The following is a 17,747-nucleotide window of genomic DNA, read 5'->3' as shown; positions in this document are numbered from 1 at the left end:
GACTAGCGCCTAGCGGTAGTGTAGTTTCACCCTAATAATAATTAGTTGTGACTATAGTTTGTTTTATGTTACATGGACTAATATTATAGAGGATCTTATATTATCTTGTACTATAAAATGTTTATACATAAAATATATGATGCATGTTAGTTGGACCAACTAATCAGTAGTCATAATTTTCTAATTTAGCATTTTTGATAACTTAATCCTGTAGTTAATTTAAATTCTCTAACTTTCCTCAAGGTTCGTGGTATGAAGTTCGTACCGAGGAATGAGGATAGAAGTATAACTTAGTTCTACGCGTTTGAAGTCCTTAGTTACTAAAATTATACCAAAATTACTTTCTTCCTTGTATAATATAAATATGTAAATTAATATTAGTAGTTAAGTGGTGTTAATAAATAACATGATTTGTCCTTCTCTTTTGTTTTGCAAAAGTCCATTTAAGGACAAGGACAAAGTACAAGCTATCTAGAGTACAAATATTTTATTAGTAAGATAGGTAAATCTTTATATTGTGATTCGGTATCAATAGGCCTAAAAGTGTACATACTTAGTACTTACATAGTATATTCTTATGCGCTTGTGTGCTGGAGACGAACATGAAAATTTGTATTTGCAAAACAATTTCGCAAAAAATTGGCGCTCGTGACTTCATTCTTATGTTTACAAGTAATATTTTTCTGTTTCGTTGTTTTTCTCAAGATGAGTGATTCATAAACGGAAAATCATTACCATACACATGTGTATTATTAGTGTCGGTTTATCACTGTGTAGTGTGTATAGTGTATACTATCGTATCATTTAATACCAGTTTTGCGGTTACTGCGCTGTTTGCTGCATTAAGGCCATTCGGAATAACAGGATCTGTTTATGCTACGAATCTTTTTGCCATCAACTTTGGAATCATTGTGGCCATATATCTATTTTGAAAATGCCCTAAATAGCCCCGTGCGAGTTTCTTACGCTGGTACTTCTCGCTGGGCTGGTCCACGTACCGGTGGTAAACACCAACTAGAAAAATTGCCATTAAATCCAATCGTTCACTAAATGCAATTTACAAAGGTGTTGTTATAGTGAAAGAATAATTAATTTATCTATGTAGTATCTTTTCTAATTCACTGTCGCTAATTTGTGGCCTGGATTCATCAGCAGCGCGACCTCCATCGTCCTGCCATTGTATATCTACATATTTGTAAATAGCATTAATTTATAATTAGGAGTTATTATAGTCCATAACACGAGACAAGTCAGTAGTCGCAAATGTTCATATAAATATTAACAATGAAATTTTGTGATTTGCGTCGTTGTTTGGTCAAGTTTTAACGTTCCCCTTGCTCAAAATATCTTCTCATATCCGCTACATGTCAGTATTGTTGTAGAATGCTTTTGAATCACCCTAGAGCTCTGCGAGTGTATCGTCCTTGCTACTGGCATGTATTTTCCACTATTGAAAACCTACAATAGCTGCAGGGTCATTGTTGTACATTCCGCGATGTACACAATACATGGCAAATTGATTTTAGGCTCTATCTTGCAAACCTGTAGCACGGTTCTGCTACTAATCCAACGTTACAGCTTCAATTTCGATTCGATTAGATTTCGATGCATCTGTGTAATAAAAGTGCAGTTGTATTCCCATAAAATATTGAAACAACTTTTCCAAAAATTGTTCTGCTTTAGTTTGACTATATAGGATCTGCTGCTTTGACAATAATAGGATCTAGACTTGATCAAAGCTGTATTGTTGGATTAAGTGGCAGAATCTGAGTACATAGTTGAGTACAAAGCGCTTTATGTAGTTTCTTCAATTTATTTGTTATTGTCCCATCAAAGGATTAGTTTAGATTAGCCCCTTTAGAAAGAATATAATATTTAAAATATTTTTAACCGACTTCCTAGTATCCTTTGTTTAATAATGAATGTATGCTACTGCTTTGATCATTAACCCTAATAAAATCTTGAGTTTTAGTGTTAGTATGCTACTTAGAAATAAAATGAATCAGAGCTTCTCATCATTGTGTTCCTAATTGCTGATTCTTGTTTGTTTGTTGCAATAATAAATATATATCTTGCAACGAGCAATATATATATATATATATATATATATATATATATTATATATATATATATATCGGCTCCAACGATTTTCATGAAATTTAGTATATAGGGGGTTTCGGGGGCGATAAATCGATCTAGCTAGGAATCATTTCTAGAAAATGTCATTTTATTCGTGTTTTATCGAAAACCAGCTCAAACAGCTAGTTATATTAATTAGAGGAAAGGCAAATTGTTAGTGTAGTACGATTGCTGTCGCTAGAAACGAAATCACCCTGGCCGGTATACCTATGTTTACATGTAGGAACCAAATAAAAAAAAACAATATGGCAAATTCTAATGGCGTTATGGCGTTCTGCAGATATTCACGGCGAGCGTGACGCACCTCCACGATGGGCGGCGCTCGCAGCCCCCCGACTCGGGGTTCTCCGAGCCCACCAACAACAACGTCAACGAGGACAACAACAACGGGCCCATCTCGCTCCGGGAGATGCAGAACATTGCCAATAACAACGCCGCAACGTACATCACGAGCGAGAACGAGGAGAGAAACCGCATCAGCCGAGAGTCGGTGGTTGAGTTCGAACCGCTGCCTACAGGGATCGGGGTGTTGGATCCGTTGGAGAGATGCGCTGATTGGTTTGGTGAGTAGAGATATTATTCGTCTACTTATCTTTGATTTTTTGGGCACATCTTTCTCCGGGAGATGCGGAACATAGCCAACAACAACAACGCAGCCTACATCATGAGTGAGAATGTGGAGAGGAACCGCATCAGCCGATATGCTGATGATATGATTTTATAATATCGGTGTTTTTTATTTACGGGAGATGCAGAATAGAGACATCAACAACGCCGCAGCCGTAGCTTACACCACCAGCGAGAATGAGGAAAGGAACCACACAAGCCAAAAAAAGTTTAGCCCCTTTACCCGATTACCGTTAGTAATTTGGTTGTTGGAGAGTTACGTCGATTGGTTGGCTTGTTGAATTTGATTTAAGAGGATACACCAAGGGCGCGAGAAATTGAAAATAGGTATTTGAAAATGTATTGCTGTCTCACCAATCTCAAGTCTCCCACCGCAGAGCGCGATAGAGACAACACGACAAAAGTTCTAATAAAGGAACAGAAAATCTTCGATTCGATGTCCGCTGATTCCTTCTCCAAAACTTAACCGATTTAAGTACTTTTTCGTTAAGAATTAAAGAAAGGCTTGAGCTGTGTTCCTATGTTTTATTTTTTTTATATTCTAGCCAGTTTTGTTTTCTGGGTGTTTGAACACAGAGGAAAATCTGGACATTTTTTTTGGGTTTTTGGACGTTCTTATCTTTTTTAATAATAAAATTATGAAAAAAAAAAGAAAACATAGGGACATGCTAATATTGGCCATAGATATTTAGGAAAAATATAATAACTCTACCGGCATTATCTAGGGAGAAAATAGGGGACAAATGGAAAAACGGCGGTGTGGACTCCTCTTAATCGTATGTAGGTAAAATAAAAATGCCCACTTAAATAAAACTAAATGAATGGACCATCCGCGTTATTTTCGTATCTTAGTTTTCGTCTGAATGCCTTGAGATTCATGAACTTATTTTTGTTTCAACAAAATAACATATATGTACTTCAAGATGACAATCAAGTTGATGTTTCTACTTTCTATGTGTAGTAAAACGGATGTCACGCTTTAGAAAACGTAATCAACGTTGATAAGTAATGGTCATTTTCTTTTTCAGCCGGCGAAGATTTGCCGAGAGATCGTCTGCAGTACCTCAGAGAAATTGGCAGAGGCTGGTTTGGAAGGGTGAGTAAACCATCGAGGAAATTGATTCCTAGGCCGCAGATGACGGACCTACTAGTTACTACGTCATGTGGTCGGCTTATGTCAATTCAATGTTAATTGTTATCGGTCGGATGGGTTTGATGGAACGCGACCAAATTATTTAGGTCCGCCATCTGCCTAGGAATCAACTTCTCTGATGGTACTATAGGGATATATTCTGAAAATATAAAATGTCTGATCAAAATATTCATCTACGTATATGATATTGCGTTAGATAAAGTTTTTCTCATCAACGTGACAGTCAGTTTTTTAAGGAGTCATCAGCAACTGTTTATGTACACACTCAGCACTACCATATTACTTTACCAAATGAAATGTTGCCAAGAAATCAGCCTTTAGTATTTTTCTATCAGTATTTTTATTCCCTCACATTTCTACCGCGATCATGCTAAGCCTATTGGTACATTTAGGGCCTGTTACACCACTTTCTGATAGGTGCCGGTCGCCGGATAGGCTATCCACTTCTTATCTGACAGATACTTTATACTCTATCTATCAGATAAGTTGTGGATAACCTATCCGGCGCTTATCAGGAAGTGGTTAAACAGCCCCTAAATTTTCTTTTCTTCATTTCCTGTTTTACAACATCTATCTCTCTCTTCCAGGTGGTGGAAGGTGAAATAGACGATGGGGAGAGCACTACCACTGTGGCCGTCAAGATCCTCAACCAGAACGCGAGCTTGGAGGACAAGGCGCGGTTTTTGGACGAGAACAAAATGTACCGCGACCTCAGTCATGAAAACATCCTACCGTTCGTAGCCAAATGCCTGCAGGAGGACTCTTGGCTGTTGGTATTCGAGCTGTGCTCGATGGTTAGTATTGTTTGAGGATTTGAAAGGAGGAGAAATGTCTTAACTTGTAAGTCACTGTCAAATCATTTAGGTACGTCTTGTAACTTACAAGATTAGACATTTCTCGCATGAAGTTAATTTAACAATTTGTAGTATGGTTATGCCTGACTGTAGAACCCGAATAATGAATTACTTTAATAATAATAATAATAATGTACAGTTAGATGGTCTTCATAATAAAATACATAATCATAACACTCAACTAAACTAATAGTATGCAAATGTCATATTTTATAAAGTTTAGTCTAAAAGGTGAAGGAAAGAAGTAGAAGTACTTAATACTAAATGTCACATGTCATTAATGGAGAACTGTCAGAAATAAGTACCAACGAAAAAATCTTTTACATCATAAAAACAATTTTTTAAAAGCCATTCATTTAATTTTCTTTTAAAAGGGATGAAACTTAATTTTTTCGCGAACATGGAAAATCCTTCTTAAGTACTTATATTTATTCCTTACTAATAAAAATATTTTCACTATCCATACAGTCTATAGTCTATTTTTTAAACTATAATGTCTGTATAGTATAGACTAGAGTCTATACTATACACTATACAGACATTACGTTAAAGTTTAAAAAATCTGTAAATAAATGTATGCCAAGCCACGCCAAACGTGTGAGACAAGGACAACATAATAAAACATTAACGACAACATAAATCTTATAATTAGCAATTCATTATTTTCAACATTAACAACCGTTAATTGTAATTCCAGGATCTACAGCAGTACATATCGTCGACGCGCGATCGTGCGGAGTCGCTGCACTCTGCGGGCGCGCCGCTGCGGCTCATGTGTGACGTCACGTCCGCGCTGGCGTACATGCACGCCAACGGATACCTGTATCGGTGCGTACTGTTTACTCCAGTGTGGTTTTGTAGCTTAGTTTTTCATTCTTGCGAAATTTATGCTTAATAATTATGTATTTAGATTACACAATGGTTGATTTTTTAATTGGTATTTGGTTCACCTCTTTGCCATATTTTTCGCATTTAAACTTTTACTTGCGAAAACTTTATAATTGGCTTTATGTTTTCTATTATAATTGTACTCTTACTGTATTTTCTGCAAGCTGTAAGTTTTCCGAATAAAATAAAATAAAATAAATAAATAAAGACGATTACACTTTTAGTTTTAATGCGAAAAAGAGGATGGATGTTTGTTACAGTTTCCCATAACAGATAAATGACACAAAACTATTGTTACGTGCTAGGGTTCGAGGATTTGGAGAGAAAGACCTGGTGACTCTCTTGAAGACTTTATTAACACTGCACTAAGCATTAAGCCACAACACTTAGCACTAAGTCCAAGCACTAATCACTAGGCCCAATCACTAAGTACTATCACTGTCCTAGGTCGTAGCCAAGTCGCAGGTTTCACTGGTTCACTCACTATTGATCACTTGTTGTCACTCCGAAATCGCCTTGATGATAGCTCGAAACGAACTGAACTGCCGCGCCGTCTACCTGCGGCTTTTTATATGGCGAGACGAATTCCAGAAAGTTCCCGATACACGTAAACAAGTAAACAAGTGTCGGAACTTTCTAGGAGGCTCGAGCATGTACCACAATAAACATAAACAACTAAACACGTAAACAAAATAAACCGATAAACACGTAAACAAGACACTTCTAGAAAGTTCGAGCGCAGTCTATTCGAGTATGTACTAGCGCACCTAACGCCATCTAGTATTGAGTAGGGGATTTATGTTGCCTGTGTTCCCTCGGTAAGTTTTACTGGTTTGTCGCTAGATGGCACTACGTGTCCGTATACCATGTACTGTAACACTATTTTTGTCTAATTGTGGTACATTTCTTGCAATTCACGAGCGCGCGTAGCCTTTATTTGTAGTTGTAATTGTAAACATACATTTTCGTTAGTGTGCATACCTGACGGAGCGGTCAGTGGCGAGCGAGCCATGTACGCGTGTATAGATATAGTCACTCACACAACTAAGGGCGCCGCGCGCTCGTAGATTGCAATAAGTATAGTTTAAGATTTTGATTTTGATTTTTTAGAATAAAATAGTTGATTGGCAATAGACACGTTCCGTGGGATAATATATAATTTGCAAGTAGCGTTTTATTTGTTAATAATGTTTTTGCGTTTTCAGTAACCTCTGTACGGGCAACATATTAGTGCGCGAGCGTGACGACGTGCGCGCCGTGCTCGGACAGTACGCGCCGTGCGACCAACCCCAGCTTGCGCGCGCCCCCGACACGCTGAGAAACACGAACAGACATACGGTACGTAGTGAACTTACGACATTATATATAGATATCAGAATGACAATTGACAGGCTATTCAAAACGTTACGAAACTTAAAAAGTTGGACCTAAATCTCAATTTAACTGACATAAAAATATTCCACCGTTTATTGTAACAGAATAGTTCTAGTCGCTTAAGTGGTTTTGTCCATTAGCTTAACAAGTTAAAAATATTTAAGTACTAGTAATTAAAGTTTATTTGATCTAGTGGTATAAGATACAATGATGTTGTCATAATATACGCATGTAAGTTTTCCCTTTAAATAAATAAAGACTAAAAACTTTCGTTCCCGTTTTGTTTTCACAGGCGGCTAATGACGTATGGGCGTTGGGTCACGTGATCTGGGAGCTGTGCGCCTGGACCCCGCCCACCGCGCACGCACACGCCCCGCCCCCTCCACCCTCGTACGCGCTCTACGGAGACCACCTGTGAGTATTAAAAATTATATTCACATTTAAATTACCTAATTGACACAAGCACTGTAATAATATTAAAACGCCTTTTTTCTATTATGATTACCGTCTTACCAGTTTAGGGCAACGTCGCAATATTGCAGACTTATGTGCACTCCACAAGATTGTCAATGGTGTGCTCAGTGATGAACTGCTTGCAAACATCAATTTATCTATTAGTAAACGCTCTAAACGAAAGCCAGTGCTCTTTGACATTTCACTTTTTAGCAACAACGTTGGACGGAATAATCCGCTACATCGTATGTGTCAGTCCTATAATGAAATTTATTCAAAGGCTGATGTAAATATCGATATCTTTCATCAAAAAATATTTCCTTATAAGAAGTCTTTGCTTGATTGTAATAAACTATTTTAGATGTTAATTAGTTATACTTAATGCACCTTGAAAGTTTTTCAGTGTTAATATTTTCCTAAATTAAGATGTTGATTGTCAATGTAATTTCTTTTTTTTTACTAACAAAAGCTGTGTACAATATTTAGATTAATGAATTCACCAATGTATAATTAACTTACTAACCTAATTTGTAAAGAGTTCATTAACTATTTTTGTACCTTGATTAAATAAAAAATAAAATAATATGCTATTCATTACATTATATTGAAGTACATAGCACTTTCATAATAAAATAAAATATTTTAATAATACCAAAATGTAATAACTTTTCTCCAGGTATCAAGTCATGCAACTATGCTGGAACCCCAACTACGAAGCTCGGCCGACCGCCGCTCAAGTCCACGCGTTAATCAACCACCTCCACATGACGCACGCCCGCGCCAGCGAGGCCTCCAACGACGACGGCTACGGCAGCAGCGACTTCGAGGAGCGCTGGCAGAGGCTCAAACCCAACAGCATCCCCAAAATAGACGAGCACGTCGCCATCGTACACGCCCCCTCCACCTCCATGGCGTCGCACTTCACCGGCTCAGACCAGGAGTTCGATAACGCGCCCACCATACAGGACTCCTTGAGCGTCGAAATGGATACTGCGGTATCGAGATCCAGTAGCATCATGTCGGATAAAGATCTGTCGGTTCAAGCCAAATCCGACAGCCTAACTAATCTCCACGGATCGTTGGAGGACGTCAGAAACATATACCTCACGCACAACGAAATGGCGACGCTAGAATGTCACCAAGGTAACATAGCCCTCGAGGAGAAAGATCAGGATCATTCGGACAACTCGGTAGATCCCTGGCTAAAAGATATTATAAACGGCAGTCAGGATGACGTCAGCTACTACAGGGATGTCAGCGATGTGATAAAGAATCTCGATAACATACTAAACTCGGAGAAGACTTCGAGCTCGGAGTCAAGTCATCAAGCCAGCCCGTCTAGAGATAATCTGAGCTTAGAGTGTAAGAAAGAAAGTCCAATGCAAACTAGTATGGTTAAGTCGCCCGGTATAAGTAATTTTAAGAATATTCTAGAGCTCGATTTCGATGCCAAATCAGATGCGGAGAAAGATTGCGAGGATGACGAGGGAGATGCGGATACTATTGGTACGTTGAGTCACTCGTTCGAACGACACAGCGACACGACCAGCCAGTTGACTCTCGAAAATATCACCCCCGAGACTCCGATCAAGGATTTAGATCTCTTAAGCAGATTAGTTAAAAACGAGCACAACCTTGAAAAGCCGGTCGAAGAAAATGTTAATTTAAATAGTTCGAGCGAATTGAAATCGTTGCAAGATGAGGAACCAAAAACACACGCCAATGTAGAATGTAATAATGTACCTAAATTAAAAGAATTATGTGTAGTATCAATGCCTAGTGTAAGTTATGAAATAAAAGACGTAATTGAAAGAGACTGTGAGATAACGTATGCTAATAAAGTAAGTAAGGATAGTATGGAAGCTAAGTCAATAGAAAATAAAATTGATCTAAGTAATGGAATTGAAAACATGATTAGTTGTGAAACGAATACAGATCCAGTTGTAGCTACAACAGACAAACTACAAGAAGAAATTAGCAGTAATGGTAACGAAGAAACAGAAGTATTTTCTAACGGTCACTCTAATGATACTGAAAATGCTGTGATAGATAAATTTGAAGAAAAAGTAGGAGTGGATGTTGAGGAAAAGCTGGCTGAAAATAATTGTTTGCCAGAGAATTTTGAAAATAAAGAAAAATTAAACATTACAAACGATATAGATGAATCTTTATTACCAGAAGTAATTTTAACGCCCGTTAAAATTAGTACAGGTAGCCTGCAGCTGAATGATCCGAAAAATGAAGAATTAAACATAACAAGTGAACTAAATAACGATAAGTCTGTTTCCGAGACGTTTATAGTAAATGAAGTTTTAGCAAGTGAAAGGACACTTGAAAATAACCATAAATCAAACTCATCAACCTTTTTAATAGAAGAAAATAAGGAAGAAAAAGATATGATAGGCAACAACAAAAATCAAGAACTAAATATAACACAAACCTTACAAAATAGTCATAAAGACGACGTTTTTCAAATAATTCCGTCATCTGTATCAAATTCATCACAAGCTAGTAAAAGCGAGATGGAAAAGCCATTTTGTGAAGATTTAAATAAAGAAATTGAGAAAGTCAAAGAATATCCAAATGTATCAAATTCTTTAGAGTCCTCAATGGTCCACCATAATAACATCATTATAAACGAAACTTTCGGTATTGACGAAAGTAATGCATTAATAGGCAGTTCCACTAAAGACATACCAACAGAGTTACCTGAAACAGTACAAAACCTATCTCATTCAGAATCTGTAGAAATCAATCACTTAGAAAATAAGGAAAAAGAAATAGTCGAAAGTTTGCCAGAACTCGACACGAGCATAAAACCTGAAGAACAAGTACAAAATATTTATAAAGATGTAGAAGGGTCAGCCCCGCAAACGGCGCAGGAACAAGATATGCTAACTGAGAGATGTGAAGTTACATCTGATGTTGTATCTGAACCAGGGGCTACAGTCTCATGTAATAGTACTGCGTATATGGATCTCACTGATAATAAAAATAAGGACGCACAAAATAAAATTATAAATCACGGTAACTTTATAAAATATCCTGAAGCATCTGCTATGACTGATATGAACAGTACATCTCTAAACGAGTCCACCGTTTACTTAGACTTGCCAACTCTTATTAAAGAGACTAGCGTATTTTTGTACTCCGAAAGGATTGTGTACGATGGTACCGAAGATATAAGAACTAATTATGATGAACCTGAAGATATTAAGGATAACATTCACACGAGCACACCCAAAGGAAGCGAAAAGTCAACAGAAAGTACCTTAGAACCTCTCGAAGAAGAAACTGTTTCGTTAACTAAAGTGCCGGTAGATGGTATCGGAGAGACTTTTGTGAAACCAAAAAACGCTTCGGATAATTTGAGTCCCTTCGACTCTCCAACCAAAAGTCACCCCACAGATACATACGACGAAAACAGCTCAGTCGTACTCGGGTCCCTAGAGAATTGTATGTTCGAGTCGCTAAAGAACATAAAATCTGATTTAGTAGATATTCCCAAGGAGGAGCTTCTGGCGTTTTCGTCGAATTTTAGCGAAATCAACCTCGAGACTCCCTCGCCTCTTCGAGACGGTAACTTTCTAAACGAAGTCCCCGATATAGTATCCGAGGACTCGGTTTTTGAGGCGATTCCTAATCTAAACGAAACCAAAACGATCGAGCCCACAGAAAACACTTCCGAATCGGAGGAGCTATCGTCGGCTAAAAGAGTGTCGCCCCTAACCCCACCGAACTCGCCGGGAAATTTTCTCGCTTCGACGTCGCAGATGAAATATCTAGTCGACATAGATATTAACGCTGATGCTGGTCACGTGGAGGACGCGGTACATTTGAACCAAATAGACCTTCAAATGACTACCAAATTGGCGATGGCAGAGAACGAGAACAACTTGAACATAGAATACTCGGGTCCGCTAGAGGCAGAAGATTCCCAGGATGCTCCGGAGTGCGTCCTAGCGGGGAACACTAGTTCTATGGATTACCAAAGAGAAGGGCAGATTGATGAGGAACGCATGAAGGAGTTGAGGAACGAATTGGAACTGAAATTGCCTCTTGCTCAGGTAAGACCAGCATTCTGGTTTGTTTTTTAAATTTCTGTTATTTTTTTATTTTAATATGTACTATTTATAAGCATCAATCTGGCGTCAACCTCGGATTGACGAAAGATTGATGACAGATTAATTGTGTAACCTTCGTATTAGGCTGCCTTTCCACCAGAGCTAAGCGGAGCTGTGTTGCGAAGAATGTGTTTTTGAAAACCAATAGAATCGCTTCATTGACATGACTTTGCCATGACTCAGGTTCTCAAAAACACATTCCTGGCAACACAGCTCCGCTCAGCTCTAGTGGAAACGTAGCCTTAGTCTACAATCCGGCACCTGGTGGGAAATAAAATATCAAACACCCTCAATGGGTGTTTTAACTATTGTTATGTGTCCCCCAGGTGTCTGGCATAGAGCCGGCGGAGTACACGTCGCCGCCGCCGCCCGAGCTGATCGTGGCGTACGGCGCGCTCAGCCCCATCGCTGAGGAGACGAGGCTACAGCTCTCCGCATACGAGAACGATGATAACTGTGAGTATTAAATAGGCAGGAGTACAAAGTAGGCAGATGGCTAGGTCGACTGTTGTTATGTAAACGTGAGAGTTGGTCTGTCGCCTGTATTTAATATAACTGCGGGGCTAAAATGGTCGCTTTGAAGAATTGTGATATGGATCATAATATGATTCATTTTTCTAAAATTGCAAAATGCAACTCTGCTTGCAATTCATTTCTGTATTTTTGTACTGATTTGACATTTGTCAGTTTGATAGTTTTGACAATTCATTTGCTGAATTGATTGAGAGGAATTGCTAAATGTGACTATTTTAGCCCCACTGGTCTTCCGCCAGTTATTTGCTACGTAATTCGTTACGTAGCGTCAATTTCCCTTATACTACTAAAAAGGCAAAGGAATAGTGTAAATTTATATTGATAAAAGGTAGTGTCCTTTCTTCTTTTTATACCCGTGGCGAATTTTTGAAATACGACCTAGTCCTTTAATCTTTCAAAGGCTAAGTGTTGCACGAAAAATTTCTTTATAACATTAGTTTAGAGACTATACAACAACACAATTTCTTGTTAGGGAACTACTCGGTCCGCACGGAATCATCTGAGAGCTACCCGGAGCCGTGCAACAACTCGACTGATGACGTCACAGACCTGGCCACCGGACAAAACAGCGGCCCAAACCACTCCACCTACACCGTACACTCGGAGACCATCAACCATACGTATACGGTGCCCAAGGAGGTGCCTAGCAGTAGTAAAGAGTGAGTGCTCATACTTGTAACTCCGCTTTTGTCCGAGTAAATTGTTGTATAAATAAATGGCCCTAACCTCTCCACATACCCACAAAAGTTTTAGCGTGAAAGAAAAACAAATATCTTGTTTATACATTTTTACAACATCTAGTGCGATTGATGTATTTTGACACTGGCCTGTAATTTATAATATCGTTTAAAGTAAATAATACAAACATAGTTATAACAACTTTTAATTACAGAATAACAATGAGCGCCGACAGCTTGAACGCCAGTCCATTGAAGATAAACAAACCCAACGTCCAGTCACCGATCGACGACAAAACATACACCAAAGACGACGAGAAGTCCAACTGCGAGAGACTGTCTCAGATCTCCCCGTTCCTCGTCAGTCCCACGGACACGTCCGTGCCGGATAATTCCGACCTGGCGGCCGTGTCCACGTTGTCCAAAACGACCGTCCCGACCGACGCCAAATTCTCAAAACCGTCCGAAACCCAGTGCTTGTCGAAGGCGACAAGTATAGACTCGTGGTGTTCGAACGACACGCTATACAACGTCGAGGAAAACTTCGACGATTTGGCTATGGACCCCGATATTCCGGACGTGCCGGAACTCAAAAGGAGCGACAGCGAGCACACTCTGATGAGCGAGAAAGACGAAAAGGAGCATAGTCACTGCTCCACATACATTGTCCACGATAGCAAATCCGAGTGTGATACGTTCTCTCCCGATTCTATTACCGCGAACAACTGTAATACGTATACTAAAGCTAAACACGAGGTGGTAACCCCGACGATCACCAAATCCGATCCCGATTCCAAGAATACTCAAACGAAGGATCTAGCGTACGGTACGCTCATGTCAGGCCTGCCATCTTACTCCAACTGTACGACGGAGCTCGCGTCCGCTATGGACGACGCTTGGAAACTCCCCCAGCCTGAGCTAGTCCGGAGATCTCCTATCGGCAACGAAATAAACTTTACCCCACCCAGGCAGGAAAAGGAAAACATTAGCGTGGAGAGTCCGAAATGTACGCCAGCGCCGGCATTAAAGAAGATGGATAGCATCGAAATAACGTGTCTCAAAGATAGCGTCCCGGACGCAAAATTCGAATCTCCAGAAATGAAAATCGAAAACGTCAGCGACGAAATGAACGAAAGCCTCAACAAGCATTTCAGCAAGAACATGGCGTTCTCGGTAACCAGCACGCCGTGTGTCGAAGTCATCGACGATGAAAACGTTGAATCCGTCCCTCTCGACATGCCTCAGAATGATTCTGACGAAGTTTCCGGCGTGCCTAACTTCAACGTGTTCTTTCAGTCCGCGGAAATAAGACCACAGGACATATCTCCGAACGTCCACGAGGGGCGCGCGTTCGAAATTGAGGGGGAGAGCGGGTTTATGAGCAGAGAGAGCAATAGAAACGTCTCCGAGAAGACGCCAACGTACTCGGACTTTGAGTTCTCGGCGGTGACGAAGCCCCAGGAAGTGACTTCAAAGGAGAAGTCTAGTCAGAGCATGGAAAGTGCTGATGGCTCCGAGGAGTTCAACCGGTTTCAAAGAAGCCTCCAAAACTGTCCCCAGGACTTGTCGTCCCTAATCGACGCCAGCTCTCTCTTTATCAAAAGCGAAAGAAAATTTAGCGAACCTCCGAGTAACTTAAACGTCGTAACGAATTTAGATTTCGATTTATCCGTAAATCGAACTAGCACTGAACCAGAATCTCAAATATTTGACGCCTCTAGATATAATGTTATCGAATCTCACGGATCTAATGATAGGGCTATGAACGTTATTATAACTGATATAGACTTGGAAGATGAAAATGAGCAGCCGCATTCGATTATTGTTACCGAGAGTCCGTTAGCAGCTAAGCTAACACCGAATAGGACCAGCGAGTCTCATAATGATAGTGATACAAAAGCGCCAAATACTTTTCACGCTGATCCAGCAAAAAACGTGTGGAACTTTGAAAACCTCGAACCTCTTTACGTGAATAGTGAAGAAATGATTGAAAATATCGAGGACGTATCTTTCGATTTGAAGTCAAGCAATTCCTTGTCTTCAGCGCCTCAGAACGAACAAACGTCTATAGATGTAACTATCAACGAAGATAGAGAGAAAAGTTTGCCCAAAGATACTGAGCAGAATAAAATCACCTGCAACGGTACAAACGAAGTGTACGCCACCATCAATATTATAAATGAACCATTCGAGGAACTCGTTGAAAGCAACGTCGATGATACTTCCACGTTGGAGTTAAAAGATGAAACTAAATCAGATAAAACAGATCGACAAACTGAGCTAGAATCGTTGACTAGCACTAAGGATGAAACGGTCAATGAAGTTGGTCATGAGTCCGTAGCGGATGTTCCAAATTCGAACGGCACGGCTGACGACAAAATGGCGGTCACAGAGGATTTTTTACAAAATGAAAAGAAGTTCTGTCAGCTCGACTCGTTTTTTCCGTTACTAAGCGACATTAGATTTACAGGTTAGTAATTCGAAGATCTTTTTTTATTATTTTTTTATTTATTTTCAAGACAAGACAGTACCTACATTTGTGTAGATTTGTAGAAGAAACAAAATTACAATAATTTTTCCATGCAAAGTCCTAAAAAGGTTTATTTTGTTTAAATCTATTAACACAAAAAGCGGTAATTATCCTAGTTGGTTTGGCCACGATCTAATTAGACTCCTCAAAGAAAAAAATAAATACCGTATTTGATACAAAAAGTATAATAACCCGTTGGATCATATATCTTTTCAAATTAATATCAATAACAAAAAACGATCTCTGTGGCTCAGTGGTGAGCGCGTTGGTAGCTCAAGCCGGGGGTCGCGGGTTCGAATCCCGCCGACGGAACAAAAAGTTTTCAATGTTCCCGGGTCTGGATGTGTATTAAATATGTGTATGATATAATAAAAATCTTAAATGTATGTATAGTATAAAAGTATTAAATATATTTCCGTTGTTCGGTACCTGTAACACAAGTCCTTTAGGTACTTAGCACGGGGCCAGACTGACGTGGTGTGAAGCGTCCATAGATATTAATATTAATGGTATTAATTCTAAGGGACCGCTGCAAAAAGCTACAGGGATCTCAATACAGTAAATACATTAATCGATTAGAAACAGCTATACATTTTAACCCAAAACAGTTTTGTTCCTACATCAAAGCAAAAAAACATTCAAATTTAGGTATCCCTTCTTCTTTGAATCTCGATAATGATACTGCTACTGCTGGACCTGACTATGTAACTTATTTGCCAAAAGTTTCTCCGACGCTTACAGTGACACTTCAACCCCAACTCATGTTGCCTCCCACAACCAAATACCTTGTATTACTTCAAACTCTCTGACGTCGTTTAATATTTCATACTCTAATATTCTTAAAGAACTGAAAGGTCTTAATGTTAATAAAGGTGCAGGTAGCGATGGTATTCCGCCTATTTTCATCAAATCTTGTGCAAAAAATCTTTCCCTTCCTCTACTTCATATCTTTAACGCTTCTTTATGCAGTGGTCTCTTTCCTAATGTATGGAAGCAAGCTCTCGTAATACCTTTACACAAATCTGGTGACAGACATGACATAAAAAACTACAGGCCAATTTCTATACTACCCACATTTGGAATGATTTTTGAAAAACTTATTTATCCTACCCTACTTTGGCATGTAAAGTCCTTCATTTCGGTAAACCAGCATGGTTTTGTTAATACTAGATCCACGACCACGAACATGATCGCTTTTATTGACGAACTTATGGAATCTATAGATGGCCAAAACTACGTAGACGTAATTTATACAGATTTTAGTAAGGCCTTTGACAAAGTTTCACATCTTATTCTCTTGCACAAGTTGGAATCGTTTGGACTTGCTAGTATGATGTTGTCGTGGTTCAAGTCATATTTAACTGGTAGAATTTCTTTCGTAGTTGTTAAAGGTTTTACGTCTTTACCCTTTCCTGCATTATCAGGGGTTCCTCAAGGCTCCAGGTTAGGTCCCTTACTATTTAATATTTTCATAAATGATATATCTACATGTTTGTTTTACTCTGATTTTTCGTTATACGCAGAGGACCTTAAAATAATAAAATTAATTAATAAACAACAGGACTGTTTGGAACTTCAAAGCGATTTAAATAGATTAGCAGTTTGGTGACAAAAAAATCAAATGCTTCTAAACGTTAATAAATGCTTTCACATGCGATTCTCGCGTAAGCACAATAATTCTGCAGTCTCATATCAAATCAACAACAATCAACTAAAGCAAGTTCAAGAGATCAGAGATCTCGGAATTATACTAGATTCCAAATTACAATTTAATAAACACATTGACCACATCGTTTGTCATAGCTTAAAAATGTTAGGTTTTATTAAACGAAACTGCACATCCTTCAAAAATCCGCTTACCACTACAACTTTACTTACGTACTTTATAATGCCTTGGTACGGAGCAAGCTTGAATACTGCAGTCCGGTTTGGAACCCACACTATGCCATCTACTCAAACCGTCTCGAGAGGGTCCAAAAACGTTTACTGTTATATCTCACCCACAAACATGGTTTAGTCAAAAAACTTCCTCATTACACCAATAGGGCAGTTCCATGTAAAAGTCTACCATAAACTAAAAATAAATACCTGATTTTGGTATTAAAAATACTTAATTATAGTCATAACATTATGGCACTATTAAGATTTTATAGAAGCAACAATTTCTAAGGATTACTTTTCTAGCAAAGCTGCCATTTATAAGATGATGTCGTGAGCTCGGCTGAGTGTGGTTTTGTGTGATGAAGTTCTGACTTAGTTTTCACGTTATGTATTTTAAATTCTTGTCATATTTTGTTACACACTGATTGTTCAAACAATTAAATACCGATATAGCTTTTGAGATTCGAGAAAGTCGTTAACATAAAAATCATTACTTTTGTCTATAACTACAGT

The 17,747-nt window shown here is 38.8% G+C and overlaps 1 protein-coding gene across 5 annotated transcripts in view; it reads left to right on the top strand.

Moving 5' to 3' along the window:
* Positions 1 to 17,747, top strand: part of LOC121732512 — a 50,665-nt gene that overhangs the window by 20,151 nt on the left and 12,767 nt on the right. For all 5 annotated transcript variants that reach the window (XM_042122421.1, XM_042122424.1, XM_042122422.1 and 2 more), the window contains 10 exons: positions 2,420 to 2,702; positions 3,795 to 3,862; positions 4,507 to 4,713; positions 5,471 to 5,601; positions 6,867 to 6,999; positions 7,328 to 7,449; positions 8,165 to 11,555; positions 11,939 to 12,068; positions 12,619 to 12,805; positions 13,039 to 15,293. In XM_042122421.1, the coding sequence (XP_041978355.1) occupies positions 2,420 to 2,702; positions 3,795 to 3,862; positions 4,507 to 4,713; positions 5,471 to 5,601; positions 6,867 to 6,999; positions 7,328 to 7,449; positions 8,165 to 11,555; positions 11,939 to 12,068; positions 12,619 to 12,805; positions 13,039 to 15,293 (6,907 nt within the window). The remainder of the gene's footprint in view (positions 1 to 2,419; positions 2,703 to 3,794; positions 3,863 to 4,506; positions 4,714 to 5,470; positions 5,602 to 6,866; positions 7,000 to 7,327; positions 7,450 to 8,164; positions 11,556 to 11,938; positions 12,069 to 12,618; positions 12,806 to 13,038; positions 15,294 to 17,747) is intronic.

Source organism: Aricia agestis, chromosome 12, assembly GCF_905147365.1.
Source record: "Aricia agestis chromosome 12, ilAriAges1.1, whole genome shotgun sequence".
Taxonomy (NCBI): Eukaryota; Metazoa; Arthropoda; class Insecta; order Lepidoptera; family Lycaenidae; genus Aricia; species Aricia agestis.
Note: the sequence above shows the minus strand (reverse complement) of the source record. Positions and strands in the feature narration are given on the sequence as shown.